The sequence below is a fragment of the Anser cygnoides genome, chromosome W (genome assembly GCF_040182565.1).
Source record: "Anser cygnoides isolate HZ-2024a breed goose chromosome W, Taihu_goose_T2T_genome, whole genome shotgun sequence".
NCBI classification, from domain to species: Eukaryota; Metazoa; Chordata; class Aves; order Anseriformes; family Anatidae; genus Anser; species Anser cygnoides.
In genome coordinates, this window is record NC_089911.1 from 8,414,048 (window position 1) to 8,434,539 (window position 20,492).

The window sequence follows — 20,492 nt, forward strand, 5'->3', positions numbered from 1 at the left end:
CAACCCCATAACGCCCCCATAACCCCCCCAAAACCCCATAACCCCCCCATGACCCCCCACCCCCCCCAACCCCATAACCCCCCCATAACCCCATAAACCCCCCCACCCCATAACCCCATAACCCCATTAACCCCCCCTAACCTTCCCACAACCCCATAACCCCACCCCCACCCCATACCCCCCCCATAGCCCCCCCATAACCCCCCCCACCCCATAGCCCCCTCATAACCCAATAACCCCCCCATAACCCCATAACCTCCCCCACCCCATACACCCCCCATAACCCCCCCCCCACAACCCCATAACCCCCCCCCAACCCCACAACCCCCCCACAACCCCCCACGACCCCCCACCCCCGGCCCCGTTACCCTGCTGAAGGCCAGCAGCAGGCGGGGCGCTGCGGGGCGGGCGGGGGCGGGGGCGGGGGGCCGTCGGCGCAGGCGCCAGTGGGCGAGGTGCTCGGCGGCGAAGACGAGGAGGCTGAGCCCCATGGCCACCAGCAGCATGTAGAAGACGCCGGCCATGTTGTCGATGTCCAGCTTGCTGCTCATCACCTCGATCTTGTCGTTGTGGCAGATCCCCGACAGCCACAGGCGCTCCAGCATCTCCAGCTCGTCTGCGGGGGCGGGGCGCGGCGCCGTCGTATCGCGAGCGCGGCGCGGTAAGAGGCGCGATGGCGGCGTGATAGTGGCGCGATAGTGGCGCGATAGTGGCGCGATAGTGGCGTGATAGCGGCGCGATAGTGGCACGATAGCGGCGTGATAGCGGCGTGATAGTGGCGCGATAGCGGCACGATAGCGGCACGATACTGGTGTGATAGTGGCGCGATAGTGGCGTGATAGTGGTGCGATAGTGGTGTGATAGTGGCACGATAGCGGCGTGATAGTGGCGTGATAGCGGCACGATAGTGGTGTGATAGTGGCGCGATAGTGGTGTGATAGTGGCGCGATAGTGGCGCGATAGTGGCGTGATGGCAGCGTGATAGTGGCGTGATAGCGGCACGATAGTGGCGCGATAGTGGCGTGATAGTGGCGTGATAGTGGCGCGATAGTGGTGTGATAGTGGCGCGATAGTGGCGCGATAGTGGCGTGATGGCAGCGTGATAGTGGCGCGATAGCGGCGCGATAGTGGCACGATAGTGGTGTGATAGTGGCACGATAGCGGCGTGATAGCAGCACGATAGTGGTGCGATAGTGGTGTGATAGTGGCGTGATATTGGCGTGATAGTGGCGCGATAGTGGTGTGATAGTAGCGCGATAGTGGCGTGATAGTGGCGTGATAGTGGTGTGATAGTGGTGTGATAGTGGCGCGATAGTGGCGCGATAGTGGCGTGATGGCGGCGTGATAGTGGCGCGATAGCGGCGCGATAGTGGCACGATAGTGGTGTGATAGTGGCACGATAGCGGCGTGATAGCAGCACGATAGTGGCGCGATAGTGGTGTGATAGTGGCGCGATAGTGGCGTGATAGTGGCGCGATAGTGGTGTGATAGTGGCACGATAGCGGCGTGATAGTGGCGTGATAGCGGCACGATAGTGGTGTGATAGTGGTGTGATAGTGGCGTGATAGCGGCGTGATAGTGGTGTGATAGTGGCGCGATAGCGGCACGATAGTGGCGTGATAGTGGCGCGATAGTGGCGTGATAGTGGCGCGATAGTGGCACGATAGCGGCGCGATAGTGGCGTGATAGTGGTGTTATAGTGGCGCGATAGTGGTGTGATAGTGGTGTGACAGTGGTGTGATAGTGGCGCGATAGTGGTGTGATAGTGCCGTGATAGTGGCACAATAGTGGTGTGATAGTGGTGTGATAGTGGCACGATAGTGGCACGATTGTGGTGTGATAGTGGCGCGATAGTGGCGCGTTAGTGGCGCGATAGCAGCACGATAGTGGTGTGATAGTGGTGTGATAGTGGCGCGATAGTGGCACGATAGTGGCATGATAGCGGCGTGATAGTGGCGCGATAGCGGCACGATAGTGGTGTGATAGTGGCGCGATAGTGGCACGATAGTGGCATGATAGCGGCGTGATAGTGGCGCGATAGCGGCACGATAGTGGTGTGATAGTGGCGTGATAGTGGCGCGATAGTGGCGTGATAGCGGCACGATAGTGGTGTGATAGTGGCGTGATAGTGGCGCGATAGTGGCGCGATAGTGGGGTGATAGTGGCGCGATAGTGGTGTGATAGTGGCACGATAGCGGCGTGATAGTGGCGTGATAGCGGCACGATAGTGGCGCGATAGTGGTGTGATAGTGGCGTGATAGTGGCGTGATAGTGGCGCGATAGTGGTGTGATAGTGGCGCGATAGTGGCGCGATAGTGGCGTGATAGCGGGGTGATAGTGGCGCGATAGCGGCGCGATAGCGGCACGATAGTGGTGTGATAGTGGCGTGATAGTGGCGCGATAGTGGTGTGATAGTGGCGCGATAGTGGTGTGATAGTGGCACGATAGCGGCACGATAGTGGTGTGATAGTGGCGTGATAGTGGCACGATAGTGGTGTGATAGTGGCGTGATAGTGGCACGATAGTGGCGTGATAGTGGCGCGATAGTGGCGTGATAGTGGCGCGATAGTGGCGTGATAGTGGCGCGATAGTGGCACGATAGCGGCGCGATAGTGGCGTGATAGTGGTGTTATAGTGGCGCGATAGTGGTGTGATAGTGGTGTGACAGTGGTGTGATAGTGGCACGATAGCGGCACGATAGTGGTGTGATAGTGGCGTGATAGTGGCACGATAGTGGGTGTGATAGTGGCGCAATAGTGGTGTGATAGTGCCGTGATAGTGGCACAATAGTGGTGTGATAGTGGTGTGATAGTGGCACGATAGTGGCACGATTGTGGTGTGATAGTGGCGTGATAGTGGCACGATAGTGGCGTGATAGTGGTGCGATAGTGGTGTGATAGTGGCGCGATAGCGGCGTGATAGTGGCGCGATAGCGGCACGATAGTGGTGTGATAGTGGCACGATAGTGGCACAATAGCCTTATGATAACATCTCAATAACATCACGATAACATCATGATACTGGCACGATAGTGGCACGATAGCCTTGAGATAGCAGCACAATAGTGTCGCAATAACATCACGGTAATGTCATGATACTGGCACGTTAGCGTTGTGATAGCAGTACAATAGTGTCGCAATAACATCACGGTAATGTCGTGGTGCCAGCACGATAGCAGCATGATAGTGGCGTGATAGCACTGCGATAACATTGTGATAATGTCACGATAATGTCATGATACCGGCACGATAGCGGCACGATAGCAGCACGATACTGTCACTGTCACAACACCGTCACTGTCACAACACCTGTCACGACACCCACCACTATTATGACACCCACCACTATCACAACACCCACCACTATTATGACACCCGTCCCGCTGCTGTCACTATCACAATACCCATCAGGACACCCATCACTGTCACGACACCCGTCACTATCACGACACCCATCACAACACCATCACTACCACAACGCTCATCGCTATCACGACCCCTGGCACCGTCACAACACCCGTCCCACCACCGTCACTATCATGACACCCGTCGCAACACCCAACACTATCACGACGCCCATCACTATCACGACGCCCATCGCTATCATGACGCCCTTCACTACCACGATGCCATCACTATCACAACACTACCACTATCACAACGCCACTGCTATCGCAACACCCACCATGATCACACCATCACTATCACAACACCACCGCTATCACGACAACCACCACAATTACACCATCGCTATCACAACACTACCACTATCGCGACACCCTCCACTATCGCGACACCCACCACGATCACACCATCGCTACCGCAACACCCACCGCTATCCCGGCACCCACCGCCATCAGGACGTCCCCTCCCTCTCGCGACGCCCGCCGCTCTCGCGACACCCGCCAGCTCTCGCGACGCCCGCCAGCTCTCGCGACGCCCGCCAGCTATCTATCGCGACGCGCCGTACCGTCGCCCAGCAGCTGCAGCAGCGCGAGGTCGAGGGGCCGCTTCCAGCGCGAGCCCTTCTGCAGGGCGATGCCGTAGCCGGTGGTGGCGAACACCTTCCCCGAGCCGATGGTCACCAGCTTGCAGCCCTCGTCCTTGCGCGCCATGTAGTTCAGCACCGCCGCGTCGTAGATGAAGGCGTCCAGCTTCCTGCGGGGCGGGGCGGGGCGGGGAGGGGCGGGGCCGTGCCAGGACAAGCCCCGCCCACCGCCCGGCCCCGCCCGCCGGGCGCAGAGCCCCGCCCCCCCCCGCAGCCAGTGGGCCCCCGCGTCCCGTCTCGCCCTGACCGCCCTACAAAAGCGGCCCCGCCCACACCCAAAACCCCGCCCACTGCCATCAAGCCCCGCCCACACTCAAAGCCCCGCCCACTGCCAACAGGCCCCGCCCACTGCCAACAAAGCCCCGCCCATGGTGCCAAGCCCCGCCCACAAGGCTTAAGCCCCGCCCCCGCAGCCAGCGGCCCCCCGCCCCCCGCGTCCCGTCTCGCCCTGACTGCCCTACAAAAGTGGCCCCGCCCACACCCAAAGCCCCGCCCACTGCCAACAAGCCCCGCCCGCTGCACCAAGCCCCACCCACACGCATTAAGCCCCGCCCCAAACCCAACAGTCCCCGCCCCCTTTCCCTGCCCCTCTCCCCGTCCCCACCCCCTTCTCCAGGCCCCGCCCCCTCCCTGACCCCACCCACCCGTGGCCCCGCCCCCCATGGCCCCAACCCCTTTCCCATCGCCCCCTCCCTGACCCCGCCCCCTCTCCCTGCTCCTCTCCCTGCCTCCACCCCTTGGGCCCTCCCTGACCCCATGACCCCACCCCTCCCTGACCCTGACCCCTCCCTGACCCCGCCCCCTCTCCCTTCCCCTCTCTCTGACCCCACCTCCTGTCCCCATCCCCATGGCCCCACCCTGACCCCGCCCCCTGACCCCACCCTCCCTGACCCCGCCCCCTCCCTGACCCCACCCCTCCCTGGCCCTGCCCCCTCCCTGACCCCACCCCCTGACCCCACCCCCTCTCCCTGCCCCTCCCTCTGGCCCCACCCCCTGTCCCCATCCCCACCCCTTTCCCCATGGCCCCTCCCTGACCCCACCCTCCCTGACCCCGCCCCTGACCCCACCCCTCCCTGACCCCGCCCCCTGACCCCACCCCTCCATGACCCCAGCCCCTCTCCCTGCCCCTCTCTCTGGCCCCACCCCCTGTCCCCATCCCCACCCCTCCCTGACCCCACCCTCCCTGGCCCTGCCCCCTCCCTAACCCCGCCCCCTGGCCCCACCCTCCCTGGCCCCGCCTCCTGACCCCGCCCCTTCCCTGACCCCAACCCCACCGACCCCAACCTTGACCCCACCCCTCCCTGACCCTGCCTCCTCTTCATCCCCACCCCCTGTCCCCATCCCCATGGCCCCTCCCTGACCCCACCCTGCCTGACCCCACCCTCCCTGGCCCCGCCCCCGACCCCACCCTCCCCGGCCCCGCCCCCCGTCCCGGCCCCGCCCCTACCCGCTCTTGAGGTGCTGCAGGGCGTCCTCGACGCGGCGCTGGTTGTACTTGAGCATGTGGCTGTGCATGGCCGGGTAGTTGCTGCGGATGTTCTTCTCCGTGCTGCCGTTGGGCACCGTGCCGAACTTCAGGGGGGGGTACTGCTCCTGGGGGCGCTGGAACTGGGGGGGCACCGGGGGTCAGGGGGGGTCAGGGGGGTCATGGGGGGTACTGATCCTGGGGGTACTGCTCCTGGGAGTACTGCTCCTGGGGGGGCACCGGGGGTCAGGGGGGGCGGGGGGGGGTCATGGGGTGTACGGCTCCTGGGGGTACTGCTCCTGGGGGCGCTGGAACTGGGGGGGCACCAGGGGTCAGGGGGGTCAGGGGGTTGGGGGGGTCAGGGGGTCGGGGGGGTCGGGGGGTACTGCTCCTGGGGGCGCTGGAACTGGGGGGGCACCAGGGGGTCAGGGGGACATGGGAGGGGTCAGGAGGGGTACTGCTCCTGGGGGGTACTGGTCCTGGGGGTGCTGGAACTGGGGGGGCACTGGGGGGTTTGGGGGGGTCAGGGGGGTCGGGGGGGGTGTGAGGACATGGGGGTGTGAGGGGGTTGGGGGGGTGGGGGGACATGGGGGGGTCAGGGGGGTACTGCTCCTGGGGGTGCTGGAACCGGGGGGGGGTCAGGGGGGTCGGGGGGGTGTGGGGACATGGGGGGGGTCAGGTGGATGGGGGGATCATGGGGGTACTGCTCCTGGGGGTACTGCTCCTGGGGGTGCTGGAACTGGGGGGAGGACACGGGGGGGGTCCTGCTTCTGGGGAACGGGGTCAGGGGCTGCGGGGGTTGGACCCCATTGGGTCGTGTTGGACCCCATGGGGCCATGTGGGGCTGTATGGGGGTTTATGGACCCGTGTTGGACCCTATGGGGCTATATGGGGCCATGTTAGACCCTACGGGGCCATATAGGGCCATGTTGGACCCTATGGGGACATATAGGGCCGTATAGGGGTTTACAGAGACGTGTTGGACCCCATGGGGCCATATGGGGCCATGTTGGACCCCACGGGGCCATATAGGGCCATGTTGGACCCTATGGGGACATACGGGGCTGTATGGGGTTTACAGAGACGTGTTGGACCCCACGGGGCCATATAGGGCCATGTTAGACCCCATGGGGCCATATGGGGCCATGTTAGACCCTATGGGCCCATATAGGTCTGTGTTGGACCCCATGGGGCCATATAGGGCCTTGTTAGACCCTATGAGGCCATATGGGGCCACATTGGACCCCATGGGGCAATAAAGGGCCATGTTGGACCCCACGGGGCCATATAGGGCCGTGTTGGACCCTATGGGGACATACGGGGCCGTATGGGGGTTTACAGAGATGTGTTGGACCCCGTGGGGCCATGTTAGACCCCATGGAGCCATATGGGGCCATGTTGGACCCCACGGGGCCATATAGGGCCGTGTTGGACCTTATGGGGACATACGGGGTTGTATGGGGGTTTACAGAGATGTGTTGGACCCCATGGGGCCATATAGGGCCATGTTAGACCCCACGGGGCCATATAGGGCCTTGTTAGACCCCATGGGGCCATATAGGGCTGTGTTGGACCCCACGGGGCCATATAGGGCCATGTTAGATCCTATGGGGCCATATAGGGCCGTGTTAGACCCCATGGGGCCATATAGGGCTGTGTTAGACCCCACGGGGCCATATAGGGCCATGTTAGATCCTATGGGGCCATAATATACGGCCGTGTTAGACCCCATGGAGCCATATACGGCCATGTTAGACCCCATGGGGCCATATAGGGCTGTGTTAGACCCCACGGGGCCATATAGGGCCTTGTTAGACCCTATGGGGACATACGGGGCCACATTGGACCCCATGGGGCCATACAGGGCCATGTTAGACCCCACAGGGCCATATAGGGCCATGTTAGACCCCCATGGGGCCATATAGGGCCGTGTTAGACCCCCATGGGGCCATATAGGGCCGTGTTAGATCCTATGGGGCCATATAGGGCCATGTTAGACCCCCATGGGGCCATATAGGGCCGTGTTGGACCCCATGGGGCCATATGGGGCCTTGTTAGATCCTATGGGGCCATATGGGGCCATGTTGGACCCCACAGGGCCATACAGGGCCGTGTTAGATCCTATGGGGCCATATAGGGCCATGTTAGACCCCACGGGGCCATATAGGGCCGTGTTGGACCCCACGGGGCCATACGGGGCCACGCGGGACCCTCCGGGGCCGCACCTTGCGGTCGCTGAGCCCCGAGACGGTGTCGACGTACTCCTCCTGGATCATGAAGGCGGCCAGGTTGGCCGTGTAGCTGGCGAGGAAGATGACGGCGAAGAAGGCCCAGACCAGCACCATGATCTTGCTGGTGGTGCCGCGCGGGTTCTCCACCGGCACCGAGTTGTTGAACACCAGCGCCCACAGCAGCCACAGCGACTTCCCGATGGTGAACTTGGAGCCGCCCGCGCCTGGGGGGGGACGGGACACGGGGTCGCCCCCTGACCCCCCCCAGACCCCCTCGGGTCCCCCCCCCCCCCCCCCCAATATCCCCCCACGTCCCCCCGTGTCCCCAAATCCCTTCACATCCCAGTATGCTCCCTCCCAGTATCCTCCCTCCCAGTTACCCCCAGTTACCCGTCCCCCCAATAACCCCCCCGTTACACGTCCCCCCAGTCCCCCCCCAGTTGCACCCCCCCAGTATCCTCTCTCCCAGTTACCCCCCCCTTCCCAATTACCCCTCCCAGTATCCCCCTCATCCCAGTTACCCTTCTCAGTTACCCCCCAGTTACCCCCCCCCATCCCAGTTACCCCTCCCAGTCCCCCTCCATCCCAGTTAGCCCCCCAGCTTCCCCCCCATTCTAGTTACCCCCCCATTCCCCCCCCATCCCAGTTACCCCTCCCAGTACCTCCCATCCCAGTTACCACCCCATTTCTCCCCCCATTCCTCCCCTCTCCCAGTTACCTTCCCCAGTTACACCCCCAGTTACCCCCCTCCCAATTACCCCCCAATTACCCACCCCATTTCCCCCCCCAGTGTCCCAATTCCCCCCCCAGTACCCCTTTCCCAGTTACCCTTCCCAGTTATTATCCAGTAACCCCCCTCATCCCAGTAACCCCCCTCATCCCAGTTACCCCCCCTCCCGATTACCCCCTCCCAGTTACCCCCCCCAAATCCCCTCCCAGTCCCCCCCCCCAATTCCCCCCCAGTATCCCCTTTCCCCGCTACCCTTCCCAGTTATTCCCCGTCCCAGTGACCCCCTCCCCCCAGTAACCCCCCCCAGTTGCCCCCCCCAGTTGCCCCCCCCCCAGTTGCCCCCCCCCCAGTTGCCCCCCCCCGCTCACGCCGGCCGGCGCCCAGGCTGCGGTTGTAGCCCCCGGGGCTGAAGTACTCGAAGAGGAAGACGGTGACGGCCACCACGGTCAGGCACATGACGAACATCATCACCCACACGGCCGGGCTGTACGGCTCTGCGGGCCCCCCGGAAATAAATGACCCCCCCCCCGAAATAAACAACCCCCCCAAAAGTACCCCCTCGATAAATAACAGCCCCCCAAAATACCCCAAAGTACATTAACAGCCCCCCAAAAATATCCTCCTAACACATAACACCCCCCAAATAAATAACGCCCCCCAAATAAATAACACCCCCCCAAATAAATGACCCCCCCGAAATAAATAACAGCCCCCAATAAAAAACACCCCCCCAAAAATACCCCCTCGATGAGTAACAGCCCCAAAAATGACCCCAAAATACGTTAACAGCCCCCCAAAATACCCTCCTAAGACAAATAACACCCCCCCGAAAATAAATGACCCCCCCCAAATAAATAACCCCCCCAAAGTACCCCCCTCGATGAATAACAGCCCCCCAAAATACCCCGAAGATACGTTAACACCCCCAAAAATACCCTCGTAAGACATGCCCCCAAATAACACCCCCAATTAAATGACACCCCCCCAATAAATAACACCCTCCCCAAAATAAATACACCCCCCCAGATAAGTAACACCACCCAAATACCCCCCCTGGTAAATAACAGCCCCCAAAATACCCCCCCAATGTTCCCCTAATAAATCACCCCAGTAGGTCCCCCCAATAAACCACCCCCAATAAACTCTCCCCCCAATAAATAAGTCCCCCAATGACCCCCCCAATAACTGCCCCCCCCATTAATTGCCCCCCCCCCAATTACCGAGGAAGGCGGAGGGGGACACGGTGCCGTTGCTGCACACCACCATCATGCTGTACCCCCCCCCCCAATAACCCCCCCCCAATAAACACCCACCCAATAACCAACCCCCCCCAATGACCCCCCCCATTAATTGCCCCCCCCCCCCAATTACCGAGGAAGGCGGAGGGGGACACGGTGCCGTTGCTGCGCGCCACCATCACGCTGATGCCGGTCTCGACGAAGGGCACGGAGAAGTCGACGACCTCGGAGCGCTCCTCGTTGATGGTCAGCGAGCCGATCGCCATGTCGGCGCGCCGGGCCGACACCTGGGTGGGGCCGGGGGGCGGGGCTTAGGAGGGCGGGGTCCCGGGAGGGTGGGGTCTCTGGGGGTGTGGCTGGGGGGGTGTGGTCAGAGAGGCATGCCACACCTCACCCAGGCGGTAGGCTTGGGCAGAGCTGGGGGGCGTGGCTTAAGGGGTGGGAGGGCGTGGTCATGGGGGCGGGACTTAGGAGGGCGTGGGTCGTGAGGGTGTGGTCCCTGGAAGGGTGTGGTCTCGGGGGCATGGCTTAGGGGGCGTGGTCAGGGGGATGTGTCCCACCTCATAACCTGGGTCAGTAGTGGACTTAGGAGGGCGTGGTCCAGGGCCGGGGGCGGGGCTTAGGGTGGTCCCGGGAGGGGGGCGTCAGAGGGGCATATCATCAAGTGGACTTGGGGGCCAAGAGGTGGGGGCGTTCACCAGAGGGCGGGACTTAGGAGGGCGTGGCCGTGTGGGCGTGGTCCTGGGGCGGGGCTTGGGGGGGTGTGGTTGGGTGGGGGTGTGTCCCGCTTTGCCTGGGCGGAGACCTGGGCAGGGGCGGGGGGGTGGGGGCGTGGCTTAGGAGGGTGTGGCCGTGGGGTGTGGTTTAGGAGGGCGTGGCCTAGGAGGGCGTGGCCAGGTGGGTGTGGCTTAGGGGGTGTGGCCAGAGGGGGCGTGTCCTACCTCGTCTAGACAGAGATCTGTGTGGTGGTTGTGGGGGGCACAGGAGGGTGTGGTCATCAGGGGGCGTGGTCAACGGGGGCGTGTCTTAGGTGGGTGTGGCAAGTTGGGCGTGGCCGGGTGGGTGTGGCTTAGGGTGGGTGTGGCCAGAGGGGGCGTGTCCCACCTTGCCCAGGTGGAGACCCGCGCAGGGCCTGCGGGGCATGGCTTAGGAGGGCGTGGCTTAGGAGGGCGTGGCCCTTAATGGGGCGTGGCCTAAGGGGGCGTGTCCCACCTCGCCGATCATGCCGTTCCAGACGCCGTCCACCTTCTTGCCGTGGGTGCCGTGGGTCACCAGGTAGAGGTCGTAGGTGAAGGGCAGGGCGCGCGCCAGGGCGCTTCAGCAGGTCGATGCAGAACCCCTTGCAGCAGCGCTTGGCGGGGGGGGGCGGCTCCCCGGGGGGGCTGTAAATTGGGGGGGGGCACCATGGGGTCGGGGGGGCACTGGGGGGGGGCATTGGGGGGTATAAGGGGGCATTGGGGGGGTTATATGGGGCTGGGGGGGCTGGATGTCGATGCAGAACCCCTCGCAGCAGTGCTTGGGGGGGGGGGGGGGGGGCCTCTCCGGGGGGGCTGCAAGTTTGGGGGGGGGGCATAAGGGGACATTGGGATATGGGGGGGATATTGGGACATGGGACATGGGGGGGTCACCAGGACATGGGGGGGGTCACCAGAATATGATGGGGGGGTCACCAGGCCACTGGGAGGGGGGGGGTCACCAGGCCCCTGGGGGGGGTTCACACCATAGTCACCAGAACTCACCATGACATGGAGAGGTGTCACCGGGCCCCTCACCAGGCCCCTGAGGGGTCACCACCATGTGGGGTCACAGAACATGACGTGACATGGGGGGGTCACCAGGCCACCAGGGGGGGGGGGGGGGGGGGTCACCACCATGTGGGGTCACCAGACATGGGGGGGGTCACCAGGCCAGCAGGGGGGGGTCACCAGGGGGGGGGGGGGGGTCACCAGAACTTGGGTGGGGTCACCAGAACATGGGGGGGGGGTCACCATGACACGGGGGCGTCACCACCATGGGGGGTCACCATGACATGGTGGAGTCACCAGGTCCCAGAACATGGGGGGGTCACCGTGACACAGGGGGGTCACCATGCCACCAGGGGAGGTCACCAGGCCCATGGGTGGGGTCACCATGTGGGGTCACCATGCGGGGGGGTCACCAGGCCCCCTGGGGAGGGTTCACCACCATGTGGGGTCACCAGACACGGGGGGGTCACTGCCATGGGGGGGTCACCAGGACATGGGGGGGGGTAACCATGACACGGGGGGGGGTCACCAGGCCCCTGGGGGGGTCACCACCACGTGGGGGTCACCATGACCGGAGAACATGGGGGGGGTCACCATGACACGGGGGGGTCACCATGACATGGGGGGGTCACCACCATGGGGAGGTCACCATGACATGGGGGGGTCACCATGACACGGAGACACTGCCATGGGGGAGGTCACCATGACACGGGGGGGTCATCAGGACATGGGAGGTCACATCATGTGGGGTCACATGACACGGGGATCACCGCCATGGGGGGGTCACCATGACACGGGGGGGTCACCAGGCCACCGGGGGGGGTCACCAGGCCCCCGGGGGGGGCGTCGCCGGCCCCCACCTGTGCGTGCGGTTCAGCTGCTGGCGGCAGGGCACGGAGTCGCGGATGCAGGTGCCGGTGTCGGGGTCGACGCCCTCGACGATGACGAAGGGGCGCTCCTCCAGCGTGGCCACTGCCAGGTGCCGCCCGTCCGCCACCGGCCGCGGGAACCCCCCCGCGCCCGGCCACGCCGGGTACTTCATGCGCAGCACGCGGCGCTCCCAGCTGCCCACCTGGGGGGGGGGGCAGAGAAATAAGTCAGCGAAACGAGAAATCTGGTGGCAAGAAAAAATTTAAAAAAAAAATTAAAAAAAAAAACGAAAAAAACGGATGGAAAAGAAAAAAACGGACGGCAAAAAAATGTAATGAAAAAAGGATAGAAAAAATAACGGTAATAGTTGGATGGCAAAAAAGAATATGGTAATAAAAGGGTGGCGAAGAAATAATAATAAAAAAAAGGATGGCAAAAAAAATAATAAGAATAATTAAAAGGATGGCAAAAAAATAAGAATTAAAAAAGGTTGGCAAAAAATAATAATAAAAAAGGACGGCAAAAAATAATAAAAAAGGATGGCAAAAAATAATAATTAAAAAAGGATAGCAAAAATAATAATTATTTTAAAAAAGAATGGCTAAAAAAAATAATAATAATAAAAAAAGGATGGCAAAAAATAATAATTAAAAAAAATGGCAAAAAAACAACTCCCTCCTCCCAAAAAAAAGGATGAAAAAAAAAAAGATGGAAAAAAAGAATCAAACAAACCCCACCCCCAAAAAGAAATGATGGCAAAAAAATGACCCCCCCCCACCCACAAAAAATGGATGGCAAAGAAACCAAAAACAAACGAACAAACAAACAAACAGATGGCAAAAACAAAAAAGATGGAAAAAAAACAAGAAACAAACAAACAAACAAAAAAGGATGGGGAAAAAAAACAAAACCAAAAAAGAAAAAGAAAAAATGGATGGCAAGAAACCCCCTCAAAAATTAAAAAAAAAATGGATGGAAAAAAAAAAAAAACAATGACAAAAAAACAAACAAACAAAATCCCCAAGAAACCCCCCCCAAACCCCAAAACAGATGCCAAAAAAAGATCAAAACGAAACCAAAAACTCAAAAAACAGATGGCAAAAAATCAATAAAAAAATAAAATAAACCCAAACCCCAAAAGCGGATGGCAAAAGCCCCAACCCCCCCTAGAGCCGACGCCAAATCTCCCGGGACCAGCGCGCCGCCGCTCACCACCTCCCAGCTGCGCTCCTTGTTGAGCGCGATGACGACGAGCGAGGGGTTGACGAGGAAGCCGTCGGCGTTGAAGGAGAAGTCCTTCTGCCCCCAGGTGATGTTGGTGAAGTACCTTCGGGGGGGGGGGGGGGGGGGGGCACCGTCACCGCCGCGGCCCCCCCGGGACATGAGGGACGCGAGGGATGCGCCCAATGCATGCGATGCATATGATGCGTGCGATGCCCAGGATGCACGCAATGCATGCGATGCTCTTGATGCACGCAGTGCATGTGATGCACACGATGCGTGCAATGCACGCAATGCCCACAATGCACGCGATGCACACAATGCATGTGATGCCCACGCTGCATGTGATGCGTGCGATGCATGGGATGCATGCGATGCCCATGATGCACACGATGCACGTGTTGTCCTTGATGCATGGGATGCCCACGATGCCCACAATGCATGCGATGCCCATGATGCACACGATGCACGTGTTGCCCTCGACGCATGCAATGCATGCAATGCCCATGATGCACGTGGTGCACACAACACACACAATGCCTGCAACGCGTGCGATGCCTGTGATGCGCATGATGCCCGTGATGCCCACAATGCATACAATGCACGCGATACACGTGATGCACACAATGCCTGTGACGCCCGCAATGCAATGCATGTGATGCACGCGATGCCCGTGATGCATGCAATGCACGCGATGCCCACAATACCCACAATGCCCACAATGTGCATGATGCCCGGGATGCACGCAATGCATGCAATGCACGCAATGCAGGCAATACACACGATGCGCGCAATGCCTGCGATACCCAGGACACCCAGGAGGCCCGGACCGCCCGCCCCGGCGGGTCTCACCGATGGAGGTCGTCGTTGCCCTGGGTGGCGTTGGGCGCCCGGCAGTCGTTGTTGAACTCGGGGATGAAGCCGTAGTCCCGCAGCAGGGCCTCGGCCCCCTTGGCCACGATGGCCACGCCGTTGCGCACCCGGTGCTGGAGGTCGTCGCGCCAGCCGGAGGACAGCACGGCGAAGAGGCCGGCGGGGAGGTCCTCGGGCAGCTCCTCGCTGCCCCCCAGGTTGGTGCCCACCACGAACCAGATGTAGCCGGGCCCGGCGAGGCCAGCCTCCCGCGCCGCCCGGAAGATGGCCTCGGCCTCCTCCCGCGAGCAGTAGAGCAGCCGGATCTGGGCGCTGACCTCGCGGAGCTGCCGCCGCAGCCGCGTCCCCTCGGGGTCGTCGGTCAGGTTGAGGGTGAGGACGCCGCGGTGCTCCCAGCCGATGAAGCTGCTGTCGGTGAGCACCTCCACGTAGTCCACGAAGTCCTCGTAGCCGGGGAAGAGGGTGGTGACGACGGCGAAGGACGTCCAGTCGTACTCCTCCAGCACCTCGAAGATCACCTGGAGCTGCTGCTCTGTCGAGGAGCCCAGCTGGAGGAAGGTGGAGCCCTTCTCCTGCGGGGACAGGGGGCAGCGTGGGGGGCAATGGGTTGGCTCTCAGCATGCTTGGGGTCAAGCAGTTGGCTCTCGGCATGCTTGGGGTCATTGGGTTGGCTCTCGGCATGGGTTGGGGTTGGGTTGGGGTCAATGGGTTGGCTCTAGGCATGCTTGGGGTCATTGGGTTGGCTCTAGGCATGGGTTGGGGTTGGGTTGAGATCATTATTTTGGTTCTAAGTATGGTTGGGGTTGGGTTGGGGTCAATATTTTGGCTCTAGACGTGTTTGGGGTTGGGTTGAGGTCAATGGGTTGGCCCTAGACATGGTTGGAGTTTGGTTTTGGTCAATGGGTTGGCTCTAGGCATGGCTGAAGTGGGGTTGGGGTCAATATTTTGGCTCTAGGCATGATTCAAGTTGGGTTGGAGTCAATGCGTTGGCCCTAGACATGGTTGGGGTTGGGTTGAGGTCAATGGGTTGGCCCTAGACGTGATTGGGGTTGGGTTGGGGTCAACAGGTTGCCTCTAGGCACAATTAGGGTTGGGTTGGGGTCAATATTTTGTCTCCAGACATGCTTGGGGTCGGGTTGGGGTCAACGTTTTGGCCCTAGACGTGTTTGGGGTTGGGTTGGGGTCAATGGGTTGGCCCTAGACGTGTTTGGGGTTGGGTTGGGGGTCGATGTTCCGGCTCCAGTCCCCTTTCGGGGCTGTCGCGCGGCTCTGCATGTGCCCACATCCCCCCCCCCAAACCTTGGGCGTGAGCACGATGGCGGAGCCGCCGTTGACGCCGACGATGGGCACCGAGGTCTGGGCCGAGATGAAGTCGAGGATCTGCGCCACGGCCTCGGAGCCGGAGTCGTCCTCGAAGACGACGCCGTGGATGCGCAGCGAGGAGAGGACGTCGCAGAGGCGCACGATCAGGCTCCGGGGGTTGGTGTCGTTCAGCACCACCGCCACCGGGTTGACGTCCAAGGGGAAGTCCCGGAAGGCGGCGGGGGCCAGGCGGGCGCCGGCGGGGCCGTAGGAGGCGCCGCTGAGGATGACGGCCACGTTGAGCGCCCGCCGGCCGCCCTCGGGACGCGGCTCCAGGAAGGGGCCGGCGCAGGCCAGCGCCAGGGCGAAGAGCATGGTGCCGAGCGGGGCGGCCCCGCGGGCGGTCATGGCGCCGGCGCCGAGGCCTAAGGGGAGGGGGGTGGGCGGGGAAGGGGGAGGGGGGGGTCAGATGGGGTGCGCGGTGGCACCCGGTGGCACCCGGTGGCACCCAGTGCCAGCCAGCATCAGCCAGCATCGCCCAGTGCCCCCGGTGCCACCCAGCATCACCCAGTGCCCCCCAGCATCACCCAGTGCCCCCAGTGCCAGTCAGTATCGCCCAGTGCCCCCAGTGTCACCCAACGTCACCCAGTGCCCCCAGTGCCACCCAGCATCACCCAGTGCCCCCAGTGCCAGTCAGCATCGCCCAGTGCCCCCGGTGCCACCCAGCACCACCCAGTGCCCCCAGTGCCACCCGACGTCACCCAGTGTCACCCGACGTCACCCAGTGCCCCCAGTGCCACCCAGCACCACCCAGTGCCCCCAGTGCCACCCGACGTCACCCAGCATCACCCGACATCACCCAGTGCCCCCAGTGCCACCCAGCACCACCCAGTGCCCCCAGTGCCACCCGACGTCACCCAGTGTCACCTGACATCACCCAGTGCCCCCAGTGCCACCTGACATCACCCAGTGTCACCCGACGTCACCCAGTGCCCCCAGTGCCACCCAGCACCACCCAGTGCCCCCAGTGCCACCCGACGTCACCCAGCGTGACCCGACATCACCCAGTGCCCCCAGTGCCACCCAGCACCACCCAGTGCCCCCAGTGCCACCCGACATCACCCAGCGTCACCCGACGTCACCCAGTGCCCCCAGTGCCACCCAGCACCACCCAGTGCCCCCAGTGCCACCCGACGTCACCCAGCGTCACCCGACGTCACCCAGTGCCCCCAGTGCCACCCAGCACCACCCAGTGCCCCCAGTGCCACCCGACGTCACCCAGTGTCACCCGACGTCACCCAGTGCCCCCAGTGCCACCCAGCACCACCCAGTGCCCCCAGTGCCACCCGACGTCACCCAGCGTGACCCGACATCACCCAGTGCCCCCGGTATCACCCTACATCACCCAGTGCCACCCAACATCACCCAGTACCCAGCACCACCCAGTGTCACCGGTGCCAGCAGTGACACAGCACCACCAGTGCCACCCAGTGCCACCAGAGCCACCCGGTGCCACCCAGCATCATCCAGTGCCCGGCGTCACTGGTGCCAGCAGTGACACAGCACCACCAGAGCCACCCAGTGCTCCCAGTGCCGCCCCTGCCCCACTGTACTGGGGGCCCACATCGGGCCCAGCTCCAGAACACGTCGCGACATGTCACGACACGCCGTCGCTCCCCGACACGCGGGGCACGGCAAGGACAGTGCGGGGGGCCCCCGGGGGACACCGGGGACCCCCGGAGGGGCCCCGTCCCCAGCCCGGGGGTGACCTTGAGGCCACCGCGTGCGTGTCCCAGGGACAGACCCCGTAACGTCCCCATAACGTCCCCGTCCCCGTAACACCGGGGGACAAACCCGCGGCACCGTCCCCATCCCTGCAACGTCCCCGCGCCGGTGGGGACAGACCTGTGCCGGGGGTGGGGGGGGGACGACACAAACCAGTGCCAAACCGGTGCCAAACTGGTGCCACCATCCCCACAGCAGCAGGGGGCAGCCCCATAGCGCTGCCCCATAGCCGTGGGGACAAACCCGCACCAGTGTCCCCACGGCGCTGCCCCACGGCACTGCCCCACGGCATCCTACAGCGCTGCCCCATAGCGCTGCCCCACGGCTGTGCCCTATGGCTTCACCCCATGGCTCTGCCCCACAGCTCTGCCCCATGGATCTGCCCCATAACTCAGCCCCACAGCTCAGCCCCACAGATCTGCCCCATGGCACCACCCTATGGCACTGCCCCACAGATCTGCCCCATAACTCAGCCCCACGGCTCTGCCCCACAGCTCTGCCCCATGGCACCGCCCCACAGCTCTGCCCCACGGATCTGCCCCATGGCACCACCCTATGGCACTGCCCCACAGCTCTGCCCCATAACTCAGCCCCACGGCTCTGCCCCACAGATCTGCCCCACGGCACCACCCCATGGCACCGCCCCACAGCTCTGCCCCATGGATCTGCCCCACAGCTCTGCCCCATAACTCAGCCCCACAGCTCAGCCCCACAGATCTGCCCCATGGCACCACCCCATGGCACTGCCCCACGGCTCTGCCCCATAGATCTGCCCCATAACTCAGCCCCATGGCTCTGCCCCACGGCTCCTACCTGGGCCCAGCTCCGCTCCCGGGGGCTCTGCCTCATCTCGGCTGCAGATGGGGGGGGGGAATTTGGGGACACGGGGACGGGATTTGGGGGGGGGAGAATTTGGGGCCGGGGGGGGATTTGGGGTCGGGGGGGGGGGGGGGGCAAGGAACTGGGGGGGGGAGCAGAAACGGGTGGGGCTGGGGGGGGGGCTGAGGCGGCTGCTCCTGGGGGGGGGGGGGGACAAAGTGCTGGGAGCCCCCAAATCTCCAGAAAACCCCCCAAAAAATCCTCCCCCCCCCCCGAGGACACCAGGACCCCCCCCACCCCCCCACCCCCCCTCCCTGAGCCCCCCCAACCTCCCCAACCCCCCCCAGCCCCCCAACCCCCCCAGGCACCCCCCTGGGTCCCAGCCCCCCAAGTGCTCCCCGCGCCCCCCAGTTGCTCCCAGTCTCTCCCAGCACCCCCCCCACGGTTCCCCCCCAGTGCCTCCCAGTGCTCCCAGTGCCCCCAGTGCCCCCCCCCGGCCGGTCCCGCCGCCCCCCGCCCCCTGCAGCACCGGGCGCTGCGTGCAGAATATTAATGGGGCCGGGGTGCGGGAGGGCGCGTGCAAGGCGCGCGTGCAAAATGCGCGTGCAAAGCCCGCGGGGGCGCGCCCCGGTGCCCCCCCCCCGTCCCACGCGTGTCGGGGGGCTGCCCCGCGGGGGGGTCCGGGGGGGTTTGGGGTTATTTTTGGGGGGGGGGGGTGGTTATTTTTTTGGGGTGGGATTTGGTTTTTTGGGGCTTTGGGGTTTTTTTTTGGGGGGGGTTGGGGGGAGGTTTTTGGGGTGCCCCCCCCCCTCACCTGCTCACGCTCCCCGCCGCATCCCCGCCGCCGCCGCCGGGCGCGCGGACACCGGCCCTGGCCCCGCCCCCCGGCGGGTGGCCACGCCACCCGGGGCACGTGGCCACGCCCCTTTTTGACCGACCCCCCCCCAATTACCCCCCCCCCCCAAATTACCCCCCCCCTTACCCCCCCAATTACCCCCCCCTCCTTTCACCCCCTCCCCTCTCTCCTGGTCCCGGAGCAAAGATTTTGGGGGGGGGGGGGGGGCACAGACAGACGGACACACGGACACGGGTGGACAGACGGACGGGGGGGGACAGACGGATGGACGGACGGACAGACGGACGCACAGAGGGACGGATGCACGGACAGACGGACGGGGGGGACAGACGGACGGGGGGGGACAGATGGACGGACGGACGGACACACAGAGGGACGGATGCACGGACAGACGGACGGACAAGGGGGTGGCGAGACGGACGGACAGACGGACGGACAGCTGGGAGCTTGGACAGACGGACGGACAGACGGACAGACAGGAAGACGGAAAGCCAGACGGACGGAGACACGGGCGGACAGACGGACGGACAGACGGACGGACAGACGGACAGGCAGGAAGACGGAAAGCCAGACGGACGGACGGAGACGCGGGCGGACAGACGGACGGACAGACGGACAGGGAGGTGCGGCAGGCGGGCGGACGGACGGACAGACGGCCACGCAGACGGGCAGGACGGACGGACACGGACGGACGGACGGACAGAGGGACGGGGGGGGGGGGACAGACGGACAGACAGACGGACGGATGGAGGGACAGATGGGACAGGCAGACGGACGGACGGACAGACGGACGGATGGAGGGACAGATGGGACAGGCAGACGGACGGACGGACAGACGGACAGGCTCCGGCACCGACGCCGGCGTGCCCGTGCACCCCTGTGCACGCACGCACGTGCACACGCACCCCTTGCGCACGCGCACCTGTTGCACACGCGCGCCGCTATGCGCACACACACACACACACACCCCTTGCACACGCACCTGTTGCACACATCTGCTTCTGGCACTCGTGCCCCTTGCACGTGCACACACACGCACACACCCCTTGCACACTTGCACCCCTTTCACACTCACTCCCTCGCACGCTCACCCCCTTGCACACCCACTCTCCTTGCACACACACCCCCCCTTGCACACACACACACACCCCTTGCACACTTGCACCCCTCGCACACTCACCCCCTTGCACACACACCCCCCCTTGCACACTTGCACCCCTCACACACTCACCCCCTTGCACACACACTCCTTGCACACACACACCCCCCTTGCACACTTGCACCCCTCGCACGCTCACCCCCTTGCACAC

General features: G+C 63.4%; 1 protein-coding gene across 1 annotated transcript; it reads right to left on the minus strand.

Annotated features, from left to right (window-relative positions):
* Window positions 1-2,644: 2,644 nt before the first annotated feature.
* Window positions 2,645-18,381, minus strand: LOC136788746 (glutamate receptor ionotropic, NMDA 2D-like). The gene is given in 12 exon segments (XM_066987422.1): window positions 2,645-4,157; window positions 5,495-5,655; window positions 7,738-7,967; window positions 8,842-8,967; window positions 9,845-9,998; window positions 10,924-11,022; window positions 11,024-11,093; window positions 12,317-12,528; window positions 13,539-13,653; window positions 14,400-14,992; window positions 15,720-16,147; window positions 18,321-18,381. Coding segments are annotated over 11 exon segments (2,382 nt in total). The 5' UTR covers window positions 16,131-16,147; window positions 18,321-18,381; the 3' UTR covers window positions 2,645-3,946.
* Between the last annotated feature and the right edge of the window lie 2,111 nt (window positions 18,382-20,492).